This window comes from Bufo bufo, chromosome 1 (genome assembly GCF_905171765.1).
Source record: "Bufo bufo chromosome 1, aBufBuf1.1, whole genome shotgun sequence".
NCBI lineage: Eukaryota > Metazoa > Chordata > Amphibia > Anura > Bufonidae > Bufo > Bufo bufo.
Window position 1 is genome coordinate 264,155,732 of NC_053389.1, and position 21,489 is coordinate 264,177,220.

Below are 21,489 nucleotides of genomic sequence, written 5' to 3' on the forward strand. Positions count from 1 at the left end.
AATTCACGATAAAAATTTGCATTACGAAAATCCGCATTACGAAAATTCGCAATTAAAAAAATCTCGCTAGCAATCATTAGATTTCTTATACCATAGATGGTTTATCATTTCATTGCATTCACTGTATTCCTATGAAGCCCTGCCACAAGCAGGGTTTAACAGTAAGTTTGCTATGGCAGACCTGACAGCCTCCTGACTGCCATACCAACCAAACAGCTTCTGTGATCTAGTCACGGGGGTGCAGTCCAATTCTGGTTAATTGCGACCATGGCATCTGAAGGGTTAAATGTTCATGATCATGATCGAGTTTTCTCTGGTCACAGACACTGTTGGCAGATGTCTGCTGTATAACACAGTAATCACTGGCAAGCTATGGAGTCCACTCAACTCCTGAGTTGGCACCATATTTAAAGTACTGACCAGGGCAGGCGTTAGGGGGGGCAAGCAGGGCAATTACACAGGGTCCCCTTTCCGAAAGGGCCTCCCTGCTGTTTGAAAGTTAAGTGGGCCTAAGGCGGGAGCCTTTCAGTTGCTTTATCTCCTCCACATGCTCCCTGTGTGGCACTCTAACATGCTGCAACAGTCCACTGCTGTCCACCCCGCACAGTCTACCCATCACACCAGACCTCAGTGACAGCACAGCATCCGAATCCTGCTGCCACAGACATCAGACATTTTGTATGGGCGGAGCTAACATAGATCCACCCCCTTCCTTTGCCTGCACTTGCTCCAGGCTGCAAGGTTCAAATGAGACTGGGATGACTGGGCCTTCTGCTGCATCTGACTCCCAGGCTGTCCTCAGCTGCTAAACTGCAGGAGCTCCCAGGACCCTCTCTTATCATAGTGCAGCACACGGGGGTCAACGTCCATGGGATCCCTTTAATATGAGAAAAGTTTTTGTCGAGACGCCAGTTGCATTGATGCAACAAGGGCACAGGGCCCCTTCTAGTGATATGGTGGTACCCAATGTAGGAATGCCAGAGTGGTGTAAGGTGGCCTAATGTCCCTTATTGGTGTTGCACCTGTCACGGTGCTCCTACATGGATACGGTAGAATCCCAGGCACAGTCTTGTGTAGCAAATCAAGGGGTAGTTGGTGAAAGGGATGGAGAAAGAAATGGTGTCCAGACTTGGTATAACATTGAACAACAGCTTTACTTGCATAAACGTTAATCAGGAAACAATCTTCCAGCTTTGTCTTGGTCACTAGCAGGCTTTGGCATTAATTCTGGCAGGCAAACACACTCAGCCCTGCTACGTCTGTTGCTCTCTGGATCTGCTGTGCTGACAGGATTAAATAGGAATCCTTTCCTTTCTTCTGTATGCTGCAACTTAACATTGTAATCTGGTCTGTCTAACTTTATCCAGGGAACTTGCTCCTTGGCTTGGGAGGCTTAAGGCTTCTGCCTTGCTGTCCAGCAGAGCTAAAGGTGCTCTGCCAGCTTAGGCAAGACTCTTCAAGCAGGGACGAGCATCTGCTGCACACCCTCCCTTGGCAGTGGGTAAGATAGACTAACTCTTATTAGACTAAACTCCTTCCTCTCTTAGAGAGAGCTAGATCGGAAAGAGGGGTTCCATTCTAGGTAAACTAGCTCTGCCATGTATGCCTCAATCTGCTGGTAAACCAGGTATTTTACACTTAAGCAGGTACAAAACAAGGAAATGGGTATACACATTTTGCAGGACCTGGAAATAAGTGCATAAATGACATTGGGTCAATCATAGGAGATAGTAGAGAGGCGTATAGGTGGTAATGCACCTCTGGGGCGTTACAATAGCACCATCCAGAAAAAAACATTCAGCAGTGTCTGTAGAGAAGGGTGCAGGGCTGTTGGGGGTCACACACTCATTGTAGCAGCCCTGCACTGCCCTCAAGTACTGATGGTCACTGATCTGTGAGCTCCCTGTGCCCCCTCTGTGAGCTCCCTGTGATCCCTGTGTGTGTGCTCCCTGCAACCTCTGTGTGTGTGCTCCCTGTGTGTGCGCTCCCTGCGACCCCTGTGTGTGCGCTCCCTGCGACCCCTGTGTGTGCGCTCCCTGCGACCCCTGTGTGTGCGCTCCCTGCGACCCCTGTGTGTGCGCTCCCTGCGACCCCTGTGTGTGCGCTCCCTGCGACCCCTGTGTGTGCGCTCCCTGCGACCCCTGTGTGTGCGCTCCCTGCGACCCCTGTGTGTGCGCTCCCTGCGACCCCTGTGTGTGCGCTCCCTGCGACCCCTGTGTGTGCGCTCTCTGCGACCCCTGTGTGTGCGCTCCCTGCGACCCCTGTGTGTGCGCTCTCTGCGACCCCTGTGTGTGCGCTCTCTGCGACCCCTGTGTGTGCGCTCTCTGCGACCCCCTGTGTGTGCGCTCTCTGCGACCCCCTGTGTGTGCGCTCTCTGCGACCCCCTGTGTGTGCGCTCTCTGCGACCCCCTGTGTGTGCGCTCTCTGCGGCCCCCTGTGTGTGCGCTCTCTGCGGCCCCCTGTGTGTGCGCTCTCTGCGACCCCCTGTGTGTGCGCTCTCTGCGACCCCCTGTGTGTGCGCTCTCTGCGACCCCCTGTGTGTGCGCTCTCTGCGACCCCCTGTGTGTGCGCTCTCTGCGACCCCCTGTGTGTGCGCTCTCTGCGACCCCCTGTGTGTGCGCTCTCTGCGACCCCCTGTGTGTGCGCTCTCTGCGACCCCCTGTGTGTGCGCTCTCTGCGACCCCCTGTGTGTGCGCTCTCTGCGACCCCCTGTGTGTGCGCTCTCTGCGACCCCCTGTGTGTGCGCTCTCTGCGACCCCCTGTGTGTGCGCTCTCTGCGACCACCTGTGTGTGCCCTCTCTGCGACCCCCTGTGTGTGCGCTCTCTGCGACCCCCTGTGTGTGCGCTCTCTGCGACCCCCTGTGTGTGCGCTCTCTGCGACCCCCTGTGTGTGCGCTCTCTGCGACCCCCTGTGTGTGCGCTCTCTGCGACCCCCTGTGTGTGCGCTCTCTGCGACCCCCTGTGTGTGCGCTCCCTGCGACCCCCTGTGTGTGCGCTCCCTGACTATGAGCTAGGTCTGTAGCACTTTTAGGACAACACCAAACGGCGTGCTTGTGACGTGGCTGTGCTATGTTCAATTACTGCATGGCTGTCTGGACCATAGAGGGCTCTAGTTAAACTTTATTTTTTTTTCAGTACTTGGGGGGAGCAGACCAGGGCTGCTAATAAAGGCATCTGTAAAGCTATGTCACACATTGTGGCCGTATCACAGCCAGATCCCCCATAACATTGTCATCCACAGATCCCCCATAACAGTGTCATCCACAGATCGTCCATAACAGTGTGTCATTCACAGATCCCCCATAACAATTACATTCATAAATCCCCCATAACGGTCTTACAGATCCTCTATAACAGTGTCATCTACAGAACCCCCATAACAGTGTCATCCACAGTTGCTCCATAACAGTGTGTCATCCACAGATCCCCCATAAAAGTGTCATCCACAGATCCCTTATAACCGTGTCTTCCACGGATCCCCATAACAGTGTCATCCACAGATCCCCACAACAGTGTCATCCACAGATCCTCCATAACAGTGCATCATCCACAGATGCCTCATAACAGTGTGCCATCCACTGATCCCCCATAACATTGTCATCCAGAGATCCTCCATAACAGTGTGTCATCTACAGATCCCCCATAACAATGACATCTACAGATCCCCATTACAGTGTGTCCTCCACAGATCCCCATTACAGTGTGTCCTCCACAGATCCCCATTACAGTGTGTCCTCCACAGATCCCCATTACAGTGTGTCCTCCACAGATCCCCATTACAGTGTGTCCTCCACAGATCCCCATTACAGTGTGTCCTCCACAGATCCCCATTACAGTGTGTCCTCCACAGATCCCCATTACAGTGTGTCCTCCACAGATCCCCATTACAGTGTGTCCTCCACAGATCCCCATTACAGTGTGTCCTCCACAGATCCCCATTACAGTGTGTCCTCCACAGATCCCCATTACAGTGTGTCCTCCACAGATCCCCATTACAGTGTGTCCTCCACAGATCCCCATTACAGTGTGTCCTCCACAGATCCCCATTACAGTGTGTCCTCCACAGATCCCCATTACAGTGTGTCCTCCACAGATCCCCATTACAGTGTGTCCTCCACAGATCCCCATTACAGTGTGTCCTCCACAGATCCCCATTACAGTGTGTCATCCACAGATCCCCATTAGTGTGTCATCCACAGATACCCCATAACAGTGTGTCATCAACAGGTTCCCCATAACAGTGTCATCCACAGGTCCCCATTACAGTGTGTCATCCACAGATCCCCATTACAGTGTGTCATCCACAGATACCCCATAACAGTGTCATCAACAGGTTCCCCATAACAGTGTCATCAACAGGTTCCCCATAACAGTGTCATCCACAGATCCGACCATAGCAGTGTGTCATTAACAGGTCCCCCATAACAGTGTCAACCACAGATCCCCCATAACAGTGTGTCATCCACAGGTCCCCCACAACGGTGTGCATGCACAGCATTATCTTCTTTTACTGCTATGGAATTGCCAGTGATCAGCTATTTTCAGAACACTCATAGCATAATGGAGGATGACGAGGCATGCACATTGTGCTCTCCCTTCACTTCAGGGGCCAGAATGGGACAACCCCTTTTTTTTCTGCTTGTGGTTTTATAAACGGCACCATGAATAAAATGAAGTGCCCTGGCCATTCTATATGCGGGTTCTATGTCCAGAATTCCCTTTGAAAATGGGCATTAATGAAAATCCACAGAAAAACTGCATCAAAAAGTGTGTTATAAAATGCATCAGAAAAAAACACATCGAAAATAAACCTGATACAGATTCTGCATTAGGTTTTTTTTAAGCACAAAAAATACTACCCAAGAGGCTGCAGGATCCGCAGCTTACAGTGGAAAGGCTAAAGAGATATAATGTGGCATTCTGCTGTCCGTGCCTACAAAGCCCTGTCAGACTTCTGGTCCAATATTTCAGGATTTTGGGCCCCACGTTCAATTTTGCCCAGGGCCACACTTTGTCTAAAACCGGCCCTGGTACTGACTTCCACCTTATAAGTAATCTGGATGTTGCCAATGGCTTAAAATTATCCATTACATTAAAAAAATTCTGTGCTGATTAATTACATAATTTGGTTTTCTAACTTGATAAATAATACAATTCTGGCTGCCTGGAGCCCCCTCTATGGGGAGCTAACTCCATATTATTGAACTCAATTAGAGCGGTATAAATATATGAATGCAGGGAACTCCACCTATTGGTGATTGCAGATAACTGCTATGGCCCCTCAGCACGCATGGCCCCCGTCTCTATGTCAGGTATGCTGCTGGTTCTATAAGGGGGAGCCCTTTTGGCTTTGGAGAAAGCTGGATAATCCATTGTGCATATTCTAATAAATCGGCAATCATGCAATACATGGAGGCCTCCAGAGGGGAAGCAGTTTTTTACAGTATCTCTAGTCTTCATGTTGACACATAGAAGGGGATCCACAGTTGACAAGCTCTTTCCACGATCCCCATGTCTCCTAGGGCATCTCGAACAGTGTTTTCTTAGTGAGAAGACCCTTTTAACAGTAGAGAGGCCCCATTGCTACTGCAGGCCCTTGTACAATGATGAGGTGCCCAAATTATCAGTTAGTATGGTTTAACCCATCTTAGCATCACTGACTTACGGTGAGTGGTGTGAAGTGGCTGGTCGGGGGGTTCAGGATGACTCGGAGCTGCTGAAATAAGAAGAATAAAAAATTAGTAAAATATGTGAAGTTCAATGGTAACAAAAGGGTTCTCTGGGATTATAGCATTGATGGCCTTTACTCTTTATAGACCATGAATCTTTGATAAAAGGTAAATATTCAATTGCCGAGTAGAGCGCTCAGCTATCTCTGGCATTTCCATAGAGCGGCATGCACAATCTGATGCTCCATCAAAATGATAGTGCGGTGGTGGTCCGAGCAGTCAGAACCCCAGCAATCAGCTAGTTATCCCCAATCCTGTGGATAGTGAATAAATTAAAAACTTGGCACAGCCCCTTTCTGCTCTTCCCATTAAAACACATGGATGCTTGGCTGAACCGAGCTTGTATGTGTATGGGGTGTCAGGAAAGATAGCTATTGGCCAAATGAGCATTTTTCCTCCAAGTATTGATGGTGTATGCTCTGTTATCAGGGCTCTCCCTCCTTCTGTGAAGACACGTTGCTGCAGTCTAAAACTGACCACACCTATCAGATTAACGTCAGCTGAACTCCGTGGTTTTGGTGGGACTGTTCAGCCATCTAATGTCTATGAGTGTCAACATGCCAGACAGTTTTATTCTCAGCCACTGCTAGAAGAGCCTGGCAATAACTTACTGCAGTCTCCTTATTAAAAACACACGCATGCTCGGTTTAAAACGCAAGTATATGTGGGGGGTGGGGGACGGACCTAGGAGAAATAGCTGCCAGAAGTGTATGGCCAGTTTCAAGGGAATGTGTCATTGGAAAATCACCTATTGCTTAAATCATATTTTATGTTAATCATATTATTTTAAACATTTCTGCTGATTTTTTTATTTTTTTTTCAACTGACCACTAAGATTATTAATTAGTCAAGAGTTCCTGATCTGTACAGACAGTGATAGACTGGGAACGTAAAAGAGGTCCCTATAGGGGGTCCAATTAACAGAAGACGGGACAACATAAGTAGATGGGACCAGCAATATCATAGTGCAGCACAAAATACCCCCCTAGCAGAACTAAATACCAAAGTGCAGCCCAAAATACTGGCACCCCTGCTGCAGCATTCAACTGTATCACAGTCCTGAGGACGGTGATATAGCATCATTTAGGAGGGGACCTACTGCTGCTGGCCAAATGCATACGTACCTGATGCTCCTAACGTTAATTACTACTGAGAGCATGAGATCATTATGTATGTGGTTGGCGGCCATGAGGAGAGCTTGTTGGGTGACTCCCTGGGCATTAGCCCACCAGGAAATTTCCCTTTAGGGTCTATGGCAACTCTGCCCCTGTGTGCAGATTACTTTTCAGCAGTCATCTGATTATCATCACAGGCAGAATTACAATGATAGAGAACACCTATAGCACTGAATCCACCATCCAATAGGTGATGGTCACAATGTACTGTATATACTCCCTCCCTGTAACCAGGTTATAGAGCATATCTGTTACTCCCCTCCAGACTATTGTGTCTATGGCCCATGTGGCTACTGTAAAGCAAATGCTCATAAAAATTGCTCAGGCATAATGAAAGCCCCATAATCTCACTTACAAAATAGAATAATAAAATCTACAGTCACAAACTAAAAACAGATTTAAAAAAGGTGAAAAAGGTGGTGTAAAGTAGAACTGGCTTAGTTGCCCATAGCAACCAATCAGATTCCACCTTTCATTTTTTCAGCACTCCTTTGGAAAATCTGTGGAATCTGATTGGTTGCTTTAAGCAACTAAGCCGTTTTCCTTTATGCCAGTTTTGATAAATCTCCCCCATGTGTCACTATCTGGATGTAATGGGCAGAAATAAATTATAGCCAAAGGGCCCTTTACACTGGTTGAGAATAAGGCCTCATGCACACGACCGTTGTTTGCTTCCGCGTCCGTTCCGCCGATTTTAGCGTTTCAGGTGCAGACCCATTCATTTCTATGGAGCCGTTGAAAATGCGGATAGTGCACCGTTTGTCATCCGCATCCGTGATCCGTGGTTCCAGTCCGTCAAAAAAATATAACCTGTCCTATTATTTCTGCGGAAAACGGTTCGCGGACCCATTCAAGTCAATGGGACCGCTAAAAAACGCGGAGGCACACAAGATTGTCGTCCGCGTCAGTTTTCTTCCTATCATTTGCATGGCAAACCTGTCTTAGACTTTTTTTTGCATTCCTTTATGTCTGGTGGTCCTCCAAAAATAAAGGAAGACACACGGATCACGGAACAACGGAACCCCATTTTGCAGAACGGAACACAACAACGGTCGTGTGTATGAGGCCTTAGCCAGATAATCGCTAACGAGTGTTCATAGGAATGCTCGTTAGTATTTATCTGGCTGTGAAAAGGTGCCGCCGATTACTTGATGAATAAGCGAAACACTAGTTCATCAGGTAATCGCATAATTCATGCAGACACCTAACGCTACATGCACACGATGAGGATTGCGTGCGGATTTTCCGTGCAGATCTGCGAGCGGAAAATCCGCACTGTAGGTCATGTACATTGTATTCTATGAGAATTTGAAATTCTCAATGCACACGATGCAGAATTTTTCGGCGCAGATTTTGACCTGCAGTGCGGATTTTAACATCCGTAGCCTGTCAATTTAGTTTATTTTTCCTGACTGAATTTTCTCCATTCACTTAAAATCCGCATGCAAATCTGCACCAATTGATGCGGATTGACCGCACGGATTTGCCTGCGAACACCTGCGGATTTCAGTGTGAATTCTCCGCACATTAATCCTGAATGTGTGCATGTGCCCTAAATGATCGTTTGCCAGCAGCAGATTGTGCAGTGTAAACAGCCTCTTTTGCCGGCAAACAACGAGTCTGTATGGGGAAGAGCGATGGCATTAGTGATCACTACTCCTCATACTGTAGCACTGATGAGCAGACGGGAGACGTAGCTGTCCAATTTACAATAATGCATTTAAGGGCAGGGACCTAGGGCAACAGGTAGAGGATGGCACTCTACTAGTTAATTTATTTTTCCATATGTACTGTAGATGCCACTACTGATGGCAGGGATGGAGGGCATGTGAGTCAATATTGTCAGAAATACTTCCTGAGGCTAAACAAAGGACAGGCAGACAGTCTGTGCAGTTTTGCTGACCTCGGCTCTGTGGCAGAACCAGCACTGAACTCTTTTAATTGTTAAAGACATAGCAAAAACAGGAACTTACACAAATGTAACACTGCCACCTAGTGACCATACAATATACTAGGCATACAGCAATGACATGCAGTGGTTGTTGCTTATACAATACAAACCTTGTATGCTAACACCCCCACTCAACAACCACTATCTATGTCAGTCCCATTTCTGATCTAAGATCCACAAATCTGTTTCTAGCGAGTGGCTTTGTCAAAGCATCAGCAATCATTTTTTCAGACTCACAATACACAAGTACAATCACTTTCTGATCAACTAAGTCATGAATGTAATGATGTCTGACGTCGATATGCTTGGTTCTTGCATTAATCTTCTCACTTGTTGCAAGCTTAATGCAAGCCTGATTGTCCTCAAATAAGACGGTAGGTTCTGATGTTGCCTCCCCAAGATCCTTGAGTAATTGCTGTAACCACACAACTTCTTGACTGGCATAAGCTGCAGATATGTATTCAGCTTCTGTAGAGGACAATGCCACTGACATCTGTTTCTTGCTGGACCAAGATATAGGACTATTTCCCAATTTTAATAAGTAACCACTTGTGGATTTGCGTGTGCTGTGGTCACCTGCCCAATCGGACTCCACATATCCCATGTGGTTTAAGTCACCACTTGCTGACAGTTTTAAACTTAAAGGGGTATTCCCATCTTGTTCATCCTGTTTGATTCAATTATATACCCCCCATTGAGCCTTTCTCTAAATATAAAGCCTTTTTAAAATCCTATAGTTTTCTTCTAAAATCTAAAAATAACATTCTATTTATATTCGCTGCCCATGGATACGGCCACCGATCGCCGGCCGCATCCATGGGCCGCGCTTACGCAGAGCTCACCCATGGTGTTCCAGTGGCCGGCCTCTCTTGCTTCGCCTCCCTCAATCTTCCTTCGTGCCGCGGCTCCAATGCAGCACAAAGGAAGATAGTTTAGCGCATGCGCGGCCGCCCGAACAGTTTGTGGGAGGAAGAGACGTCTGGACAGCTTTGGAGAGCCAGCGGAGGATCGGGACACAACTTCAGAAGGGGTGAGTATTTTGTTTACATGCACCACCAATTCCACCAACGATTGGGGCTGATGGAGGCACTTGGGGGGGGGGCTGATGGAGGCACAATGGGGGCTGATGGAGGCACAAGGGGGCTGAAGGAGGCACAATGGGAGCTGATGGAGGCATAGTAGGGGCTGATGGAGGCATAGTGGGGGCTGATGGGAGTACAATGGGGCTGATGGGGGCACAATGGGGCTGATGGAGGCAAAATGGGGCTTATGGAGGCATATGGGGGTTGTTGGAGTCTTATGGGGGCATATGGGGGCTTATAGAGGCTTATGGGGGCATATGGGGGCTTATGGAGGCATATGGGGGCTGATGGAGGCACAATGGGGGCTGATGGAGGCTCAATGGGGGCTGATGGAGGCACAATGGGGGCTGATGGAGGCACAATGGAGGCACAATGGGGCTGATGGAGGCACAATGGGGCTGATGGAGGCACAATGGGACTGATGGAGGCACAATGGGGGCCGATGGAGGCACAATGGGGCCGATAAAGGCACAATGGGGGCGATGGAGGCACAATGGGGGCACGATGGAGGCACAATGGGGCTGATGGAGGCACAATGGGGCTGATGGAGGCATATGGGGGCTGTTAGAGGCATATGGGGGCTGATGGGGTTATGGAGGCTTATGGGGGCATATGGGGGCTTATGGAGGCATATGGGGGCTGATGGAGGCACAATGGGGGCTGATGGAGGCACAATGGGGCTGATGGAGGCACAATGGGGCTGATGGAGGCACAATGGGGGCTGATGGAGGCACAATGGGGGCTGATGGAGGCACAATGGGGGCTGATGGTGGCACAATGAGTTCTGATGGAGGCACAATGGGGGCACGATGGAGGCCAATGGGGCTGATGGAGGCACAATGGGGCTGACGGAGGCACAATGGGGCTGTTGGAGGCATATGGGGGGTTATGGAGGCTTATTGGGGCATATGGGGGCTGATGGAGGCACAATGGGGCTGATGGAGGCACAATGGGGCTGATGGAGGCACTTGGGCTAATGGGGGCTGATGGAGGCACTTGGGCTGATGGAGGCACAATGGGGGCTGTTGAGGATAAAGTACTAAGATGGGAATACCCCTTTAAGTCTTTTGTCTGTTTCAGATATCTCATAACTCTTTTAATTGCATTCCAGTCTCTTTGACGTGGTTTATCAACTCGCCTGCAAAGAAGAGACATGGCAGCTGCAATGTCTGGACGTGTAGTGGTTGCAATGTAGAGAAGTGCCCCCACTGCTTGTCTGTACTGTTCATTGGATGTGAGAAGATCATCTTCTCCTTCTAACTTTGGATAGGCTGTATCCATAGGTGTGCTTGTTCCTTTGGCCTCTGTCATGTTGAATTGCTGAAGAATAGCTTAAATTTTTGCACTCTGGTTTAACAGGAAACTTCCATCTTTCTCACGCTGGATGTCAATTCCAAGATAATATGTCACTTCACCTAGGTCTTTAGTTTCAAAGTGCTTATTGAATACTCCTGTTAACTTTGCAATTTCATCGCTGTTTTTGTGAGCAATGATCAGTTTATCCACATAAATTAGCAGATACATTCATTCAGCATCTCATTGTTTAGCGTATAGGCACGGATCAGCTTTGCTTCTTTAAATCCTTCATTTAGTAAAACTTGATTAATCTTCCCGTTCCATGCTCGAGTTGATTGTTTAAGGCCGTAAAGAGATTTTTGCAACTTGCAGACAAGGTGCTCTTGTCCCTTTTTCACATATCCTTCTGGCTGAGACATGTAAATTTCTTCTTCAATATCACCATTAAGAAAAGCTGTCTTAATATCGTGATGTTTCACAATCATTGTACGCATGGCAGCCACTGTCATAAGTGTTCTGAAAGTACTTTGTTTAGCAACTGGAGCAAAAGTAGCATCATAGTCCTCACCGAACTTCTGTGAGTAACCTTTAGCAACCAGCCTTGCCTTGTACCGACAGACTTTTGCTTCAGAGTTACATTTGGTTTTAAAAAACTATTTACATCCTATGGCATGTTTACCTTGAGGTGGCTCTAAAAGTGTCCATGTCTGGAGATCATTGAGTGATGTCATTTCTTCATCAGCGGCTTTATTCCACATTTGTTTCTCATACATTGGCAGTTTCTGCATCTCTTTCCATGAACCTGGTTCAGTTTGAACGGCTCTGCGAGCTATGTAAGATAAACGCTCAGCTGGAACACCTTTATTGGTTCTGGTTAATCTTCTGACTGAAGGTATCTCTGGTTCAGTTTGAACGGCTCTGCGAGCTATGTAAGATAAACGCTCAGCTCGAACACCTTTATTGGTTCTGGTTGATCTTCTGACTGAAGGTATCTCTGGTAGTGATGAGCGGCAGGGGCTATATTCGAATTCGCAATATTTCACGAATACTATTCGTCATATATTCGCGGATTCGAGATTATTTTATTGATTGCGAAAAATCAGCAATGTAATATTCGCGTAATGCACGCAAAATACAGGCATGGGTCACTTTTGCTACATTTTCCAAGCTGCTAGAAGTTTCCTGAGACTGAAGAAAATGGTTGGCATGGCAGAACATTAAAAATGGCTTTATATGCAGTTAGAGTGCTCCATTATATTCGCGATTGCGCTAATCGGCAATAATGATGCAAATAATTTGGTGCAATATGTGAATCTTTACATTTTAGCAGGTCTGCATATACAGTACAGACCAAAAGTTTGGACACACCTTCTCGTTCAAAGAGTTTTCTTTATTTTCATGACTATGAAGGCATCAAAACTATAATTTAACACATGTGGAATTATATACATAACAAACAAGTGTGAAACAACTGAAAATATGTCATATTCTAGGTTCTTCAAAGTAGCCACCTTTTGCTTGGATTACTGCTTCGCACACTCTTGGCATTCTCTTGATGAGCTTCAATAGGTAGTCCCCTGAAATGGTCTTCCAACAGTCTTGAAGGAGTTCCCAGAGATGCTTAGCACTTGTTGGCCCTTTTGCCTTCACTCTGCGGTCCAGCTCACCCCAAACCATCTCGATTGGGTTCAGGTCCGGTGACTGTGGAGGCCAGATCATCTGCGCAGCACCCCATCACTCTCCTTCATGGTCAAATAGCCCTTACTTTCAAAGTTTTCCCAATTTTTCAGCTGACTGACTGACCTTCATTTCTTAAAGTAATGATGGCCACTCGTTTTTCTTTACTTAGCTGCTTTTTTCTTGCCATAATACAAATTCTAACAGTCTATTCAGTAGGACTATCAGCTGTGTATCCACCTGACTTCTCCTCAACGCAACTGATGGTCCCAACCCCATTTATAAGGCAAGAAATCCCACTTATTAAACCTGACAGGGAACACCTGTGAAGTGAAAACCATTTCAGGGGACTACCTCTTGAAGCTCATCGAGAGAATGCCAAGAGTGTGCAAAGCAGTAATCAAAGCAAAAGGTGGCTACTTTGAAGAACCTAGAATATGACAATTTTCTGTTGTTTCACACTTGTTTGTTATGTATATAATTCCATATGTGTTAATTCATAGTTTTGATGCCTTCAGTGTGAATCTACAATTTTCATAGTCATGAAAATAAAGAAAACTCTTTGAATGAGAAGGTGTGTCCAAACTTTTAGTCTGTACTGTATGTATGGACAGCAGAACCTATCACACTACCTAACACACTGCACTGCAACAGCTACACTATATCAGGATATAACCTACACTGACTATCTCCCACTAACTATCTGTAATATATATATATATATATATATATATATATATATATATATGCTAACTAGCTATCTATCTAATGAAATTACACAGGAAAGCACAGAGCACAGCAATAACACTGCTGTCTCTCTCAGATCTGCAAAATACTGCATACAAGGGCTGCTGGGGAGGTTCTTATGTAGTAAGGGGTGGGCAACTTTCCTATTGGTTGCTAGGGATGTTGCTAAGCTCAGACAAAGACATTGCAGCCTTCTCATTGGCCCTCAAGCAAGAAGGGAGGTTACTGATGAAAACAAAATCTAGAATATTTGAAATTACGAATATACAGTATATAACTATATTCTAAATATTCGTGAATTCTCGAAGTGCCGATATTCGCAATTAATATTCGCGATTTGAATATTCGTGCCTAATACTAATCTCTGGTTCAGTTTCAGCTTTTGATTTTTCTGCAGCAAATTGCGGGTCCGCAACACACCAGCCCGTCACCCCCATAGAAATGCCTATTCTTGTCCTCAAGCTGCGGACAAGAATAGGACATGCTCTATCTTTTTGCGGAGCTGCGGACCCAAAATCGGGGCCGCGCTCCGCAATTGCGGCTGCAGACAGCACACTGTGTGCTGTCCGCATCCATTCCGTCCCCATAGAGAATGAATGGGTCCGCACCCATTCTGCAAAATTGTGGATCGGATGCTGACCCATTTTGCAGACGTGTGAATGGAGCCTTATTGTGAAGCAGAAACACTGTTGTATATCTGGAGTAATCATCAATGAAGGTCAGGAAGTACTTTTTCTTTCCTGGAGTTATAGTTTTCATTGGACCAGAAAGATCTGAATGTATTAAGTCCAGAGGTTTTTGAGCTTTGCTGCTGGTCTGCTTGGGAAAAGGTGTCCTAGTCATTTTTCCTTTAATACAGCTGGTGCAGATCATTGTTTGATCACATGGATTCATCTTAATACCACTTGCATAGTTATTCTCTTTATTGTATTAGAATTTCTGTGCCCGAATCGTCTGTGCCAAGTGTGGATGCAGTTTGAATGTTTATCCTCTTTGGCTGTTTTAACCATTTCACTGCAGTTCAGCTGATATAGTTCATCTCTGATTTTAGCCTTTGCAAACAAGCAATCCCCTTTTGTGATGATACAACTGTCACCCTGAAATGTGACCACATTGCCTTGGTTAGTGAGTTTCTTTACTGACAAAAGGTTGCTTTCAAGATCTGGCACATACAGAACATTCCTCATATGGATATTTTTACTGATATCTGGAGAGATAGGACAGTTTAGAAAACCATCTCCTATTCCCACTGATTTCATGAGTTGTCCATTAGCTGTAGTTATCCTTTCCATCCCGCTTTCATCAAGCTGAGTGAAGAAATGTCGGTCATTTGTCATGTGACTTGTAGTCCACACACCACGCTTGCACAGAGGTGACACCATTTTTGGATCCGAATGCACTCTCCTTTGTTTCTAGGACATTCTTAGCTTGTTGCCATCGACTCTGTTTTTGCATTCTAGCTTTCCAGATTCTACAATCTGCCTTTAGGTGTCCTGGCTTTTTGCACACAAAGCATTCCCGCTTTTCTAGCTGCACATTACTGCTTTTATTTTTGTATTTCATCTGTAAAGCAGTCTCTGAACACACACTTGCATTACTCCTGCTTTCTGTTTTGCGCTTGTATTCATCCACAAGCTTGCCTTTAACATATTCCAGTGTCAGTTTGCAGCATACGGGTAGGTTACCCGACACTGCTATATCATAACGTGTATTTCCCTTTAAGAGAGTTAGGCCTGCAGCAGGCAATTCATATTTCAGCCAGCAGAGGGAGCCCCCTGGTTAGTATAAATAGGCTAGGGCCTAGCCAGGAAGTCAGTTCAGAAGTTTCTAGAGCCTGAGGAAGCTGAGAGAGAGACAGAGGCAAAGCTCAGAAAAGCAAGAGGTACTCAAGACAACAGAGGAGGTACTTGATAAAGATAAAACCAAGGATATACGCCAGAGCTAGGGTATTGGGCCTTGGAGAAGATTTTCTATGTTCCAGGATCAGTCAGGAATAGAGTGCAAGCTGCCTGTACTACAAATCCTGTGTTTAACACTCTGAAGTCACCTTGCTATACATATATTGCCTGCATCAAATGTACTGAAAACAACTGTCTGCAAAGGAACTGCGTTTCCGTTAATGTCCCTATATGATGACTACTAAAGTTTGAGTTCTGCTTTAACATCACGTGGTTCCTCAGTTATTCCTGCTATCAGCAAACGGCGTGCCACCGTTTAATTGGCACTGGCGTCACGAACAATTCTCATCATCACCTGCCCTTGCAGAGAGTCAGCCGTCTCAGGTTAGTGTCTATTGCACTACAACACCCAGGAACACTATTAACCCTAACTTGAGTACGCTGCACCTCTCTTTTGGCGTCACAAACAGGATTCGCACGCTTTCTAGTGCAAGAAGCGTGAACTTTGTGCCTTATACAGTTGCCCTGTGACCAAAGTGACATATTGCCTGTTTTATTAAAGTGGACTTTGTGGACTGAAAAACATACCCAAAGTGTGCCTAAAACCTCCAAAAAGCACTGTGCAGTGTTGCGCTACCAAGAGGAAGAAATCGCCACATCGGAGTGTGGTTTTATGGACTTTTTACAACCCTGCTTGCTGTCAGGGAATGGTGACCAAGATGGCCACCGGCCGCCTGGAGTAAAGTTTCCCGCGCTGCTGAGGACCTTCGTGGGCGGATCCCTTCAAAGACACAGAAAATCCCGCCCCTCGTCATCATCGCACCGCCGCGGCCCGTTTTCTTCTACGTCACCGCGTACTCAGGACGTCCGAGATCTCTCCAGACTTGGCCTGCGCAAGCCCGGCGATACCGGTAAGAACTTGTAACCGGAGGGAAGGGGATTGTTCCGGCCCCTTTAGTCACCAGCGGCCACATCTCAATAAGCTAACATGTCAGAACCGGGAGTGCCTGAGCAGCCGGCCCCGGGAGAGCTTGCGGCTCCGAATCATCCTATAGCCCCCAGCATGATGCCCTTTACCATGCCTTACTATTTTGGGGCCCCATGGTTTCCCCGCTACAAAGGAGAGACCCATACCCTAAGAGACTTTAAAGAAAAGTTGCTGGCATTATTCAAACTGTACCCCATAAATGTCGATCAGCAAATGGAAATCCTGCTAGCGCAACTGGAGGGAGCTGCCCGCAGGGAGGTATTATCCTGGCCTGCTACTGAGCGGAGTACTCTAGAACAGATATTCACCCGCCTCAGGGCCACTTTTGAAACCAGGACTGCCTCAGAGATAAAGATGCACTTCTTTGGCAAGAAACAGAAGCCCGATGAGTCCCTCCGTGAATATGCCCTATCACTTCAGGAGGCTTTAGGGGCTGTAATTCAGATAGATCCCAAAGAGGCTGATAATCAGGACCAGACCCTAAGAGAACAATTTATCACCGGGGTGTCTAGTGAACAAATAAGGACCCAATTAAAGATGCTGTCCGCCCAGCACCCTAACAGTACCTTTCTGGACTTTAAAGAACTGGCGATAAAAATTCTGGGGTCAGCAGTATCTCCGGAGTTGAGCACCCCACCTGAATCATCAGCCTGCAGGCCAAAACCGCTTATCACTAACCGAGCTGAGGCCGGCCAAGCTGTTCAAGTGTCAGCTACCGATACTATCGCCATGCTGACAGAGCAAGTAAATCACCTCACTAAAAGTCTAGAGAAAGTGTGCAGAAAAATAGAGGAATGGGAAAAACCCATAATGACAGAAGAATTCCTGTCACCTCCTAGGCCGTTCCCACCTCCTTACCAAGAGACTCACCCCAGGGATCCTGGGAGGCGTAATAGAGATCGCAAGCGGCCCGTGTGTACATACTGCAAAAAGCTGGGACACACAGAATCCACGTGCTGGCAGTTAAACGGGCAACCCCTGAGGCTGAGGACCACCCCTCGGGAGGTAGAACACTAGGTCCAGAGGATCCAAATTGGATGCCACGTTATGTAGGATCCCATCCTAAAATCAATATAGAAATCAACGGGGTCCCCTTTGAAGCCCTATTAGATACTGGGTCTCAGGTCACTACTATTCAGCTGCCCGCCTTTGAAAGATTCTGGGACACCAACCAATTGACCCAGCCGCCTGAATCCTGGGTGGAAATTATTGCCAGCAATGGCAAACCAGTAAAGATTCATGGATACTGGGAACCCACCCTGCAGGTGGGAGAAGTAACCTTACCACAACAGGGGGTGATAGTAGTACAGGCCGGCGACAGAGGAGGACATCCTGTCATTCTAGGCACCAATGTCTTCAAAAACTGTTATTCAGAAGTACTTGCCGTATTACACAAGACTTTGCCCACTGCTTCCTCTGCATCCAAGAGGGTGATTCAAAAGACTATTACGGTGTTAAGTGCCCAGCAGAGGTTTGCTAATGGGAAAGGAGAAATTTGTACTGCCAGGATTAGTGATATTAAGCCTGTGACTTTGCCTCCTAATTCTCAAACTCTTTTATGGTGTCGTGCTGTCCTGGGAGTCCAAGGCCGAGATTATCCAGCCCTGGTGGAACCAATCCAGATGGAGGATTACCCTTATGTGAGAGCTGCCAAGTGCCTGGTGAACGTCTCCCAAGGTAAAGTACCTGTCCGTCTGATTAACCTGAGTGATCATCCTGTTGCGCTTACTAAGCATTGCCGTGTTGCCCAGCTGTCCCAGGTGTCCTTCCAAGACATCATTCGTCTTCCAGTGACAGAAAAGCCGCCAGCTGCAGTCAGCGGATGTCCGTCGGTGACCCAGCCACAAGTGCCCTGGTGGGAAGAGCTCCATGTGGGGGACGAGACTACCCCCCAACAACAACAAGAAGGGATTATACAGCTTGTCAAAGAGTACCACCAGGCCTTCAGTAAGCATGCTACTGATTATGGAGAGGTGAGTGCCATACAACACACCATACCTACTGGCTCTCATCCTCCTATCAAGGAGAGATACAGACCCTTACCGCCTACTTCATATCAGACTGTAAAAGAAATGATCCAAGAGATGAAAGACTCTAATGTAATCCGGGACAGCCGTAGTCCGTGGGCTGCACCCCTGGTCCTTGTAAAGAAGAAGGACGGTGGTATCCGTTTCTGTGTGGATTATAAGAAAATTAATCAAATAACCCACAAAGATGCATACCCACTGCCCCGCATTGAGGAGTCCCTAACTGCTCTGGGCTCCTCTGCCTATTTCTCCACATTGGACTTGACCAGTGGCTACTGGCAAGTACCCATGGCCCCTGCAGATAGGGAAAAGACTGCTTTCACTACTCCCATGGGCCTGTTCGAATTCAATTGTATGCCGTTCGGGCTATGTAATGCCCCAGGAACTTTCCAGAGACTAATGGAACGGTGTTTGGGTCACAAAAACTTCGAAACAGTGCTGCTGTATCTAGATGACGTCATTGTGTACTCAAAAACATATGAAGACCATCTGAAACATTTGGCAGAAGTATTTGAAATCCTTATCAAATATGGCTTGAAGGTAAAGCCATCCAAGTGTCACCTGCTCAAACCTGCAGTAAGATACCTGGGGCATGTGGTAAGCGGAGAGGGAGTGCAACCTGACCCTGATAAGTTAGCAGCTGTCCGTAATTGGCCGGTTCCCACTACTGTCAAGGAAGTGAGGGGTTTCCTTGGTTTTGCCGGCTACTATAGACGTTTTATCCCCCATTTTGCTCAAATAGCTGATCCTATCCAGGAGCTCTTGAGGGGGCAACCCAAGAAAAGCCCTAGAACTCCGGTGCCCATTGAGTGGAATGAGGAAAGAGAGATAGCGTTCCAATTGCTAAAAAAGAAACTGACCGAGCCTCCTGTGTTAGGTTATCCAGACTACAGCAAGCCCTTCCATCTGTATACTGATGCTAGCAAGCGAGGCCTGGGAGCTGTGTTAGCCCAAGTCCAAGAGGGAAAAGAAAGAGTGATAGCTTATGCAAGCCGCTCCCTGAAAGGAGCTGAGAAAAATGACCAGAATTATAGTTCCTTCAAACTAGAGTTCCTGGCATTAGTGTGGGCAGTGACAGAAAAATTTAAGGATTATCTAGCCGCCACCCCGTTCATTGCATTCACTGACAATAACCCTCTGGCACATCTAAATACAGCTAAATTAGGGGCCTTGGAGCAGAGATGGGCCTCTCGCCTCGCCAACTATGATTTCTCTGTAAAATATCGCGCTGGACGTACTAATGATAATGCTGATGCTTTATCCAGGCTTCCCACAGAGACAGCTCCTGATGATGTGCGAGATGCTTGGGAAGATGTAGAGATGCCGGCCTTCTATAACAAATTTGCTCAACAGGATCAGGCTCGAGCTACCAATGACAGAGCTGCAGTTCCTTCACCCTCCAGTAGGCCTGAACCTAAAGAAGAAAGGTGGGTGAAACTACAGTCTGAAAGTAGAGTGCTGGGTGAATTGTTGGACTTCATTACTAGTGGCAGAGCCCCTGAGAGGATTCGGCGTAAGAGTGCAGATCCTGAGCTCATCAAACTGTGGAGACAGCGCCATCAACTCTTCATACAAAAGGGCCTATTGCTACGGAGAAGCCTAGACCCAGTGTCCAACGAGAGAGTGCACCAGATTCTCATACCCCGACGAGATGCAGGTATGGTGTTGGAGATGTACCACAATCAATCCGGTCACTTTGGGGTCCAAAAGACTGAGGCTACTATCCGCCAGCGGTTTTACTGGGTGGGCATGAGAGAAGACATGGAGAAGTGGTGTCGGGAGTGTGTAGCCTGTGCCTTAAAACGAAGTGAGCACCATGATCAGAGGGCACCACTGAGACCCATTGTAAGTACTCGTCCTCTTGAACTTGTCGCCATCGACCATGTGAAACTGGAGCCTAGTCGCTCAGGGTATACTTATACCTAATCTGTTGCCACAGCTCATGTTCACATACAATCATACCATACATTGTTCCACCGGGTATACCCCCTTTTATTTGATGTTTGGGCGCCAAGGGACATTGCCTGCTGATCATTCATTGGACATACAAGTACCTGATTGCATTAACCCATTACCTAACACCGACTGGGTTGCTGAACATCAAAGGCGATTGAATACAGCCAAAGCCATTGTTCAGGAACGTATGGACTATGCTAGGGACCGACAGCAGAGAGACTATGATCAAGCAGCCCATGTAGAACCCTTGACAATAGGGGCTGTGGTATGGTTAAAAAATAACCGCCGTACCAGTAAACTGGACAGTAAATGGGAGCGAAGTCCCTATGTTGTCACTGCAATCCCAAATGTTGGAACTCACACTTATGAGATCACCCGGGAAGGCAAGGGATCCCAAATTGTACACCGAAACCGGTTAAAGCTCTGCCTGACACCAGAACCTAGTGCCGAGAGTTCTGGATCTGAATCTCCTGTGTCAGAGTCAGCAATACAGCCCGAGGATCCTATGCAGGCTGTCAGTAATCTAAGGTATGACGCTGATCCCATGCATTGGCTTCTGACACCATGGTTGAACTTGCTGGTGCCTGCTCCGGCACCTACTGTATCTTCACCTCCAGAAGAGCCGGTTCAAGATGCCCCGGATCCAGTTTCCCCTCTAGTGGATCTAGTCATGCTGACAGAGCAAGTAAATCACCTCACTAAAAGTCTAGAGAAAGTGTGCAGAAAAATAGAGGAATGGGAAAAACCCATAATGACAGAAGAATTCCTGTCACCTCCTAGGCCGTTCCCACCTCCTTACCAAGAGACTCACCCCAGGGATCCTGGGAGGCGTAATAGAGATCGCAAGCGGCCCGTGTGTACATACTGCAAAAAGCTGGGACACACAGAATCCACGTGCTGGCAGTTAAACGGGCAACCCCTGAGGCTGAGGACCACCCCTCGGGAGGTAGAACACTAGGTCCA

At 47.2% G+C, this 21,489-nt stretch overlaps 1 protein-coding gene across 4 annotated transcripts in view; it reads right to left on the bottom strand.

Annotated features, from left to right (window-relative positions):
• The window catches only part of LOC121007008 (hepatitis A virus cellular receptor 1 homolog), a 76,863-nt gene that overhangs the window by 24,651 nt on the left and 30,723 nt on the right, over nt 1-21,489 (bottom strand). For all 4 annotated transcript variants that reach the window (XR_005780391.1, XR_005780390.1, XR_005780389.1 and 1 more), the window contains exon 3: nt 5,666-5,716. Coding sequence is in view for 1 of the 4 variants with exons in the window: in XM_040439186.1 (XP_040295120.1) it covers nt 5,666-5,716 (51 nt within the window). In the remaining 3 variants the exon portion in view is untranslated. The remainder of the gene's footprint in view (nt 1-5,665; nt 5,717-21,489) is intronic.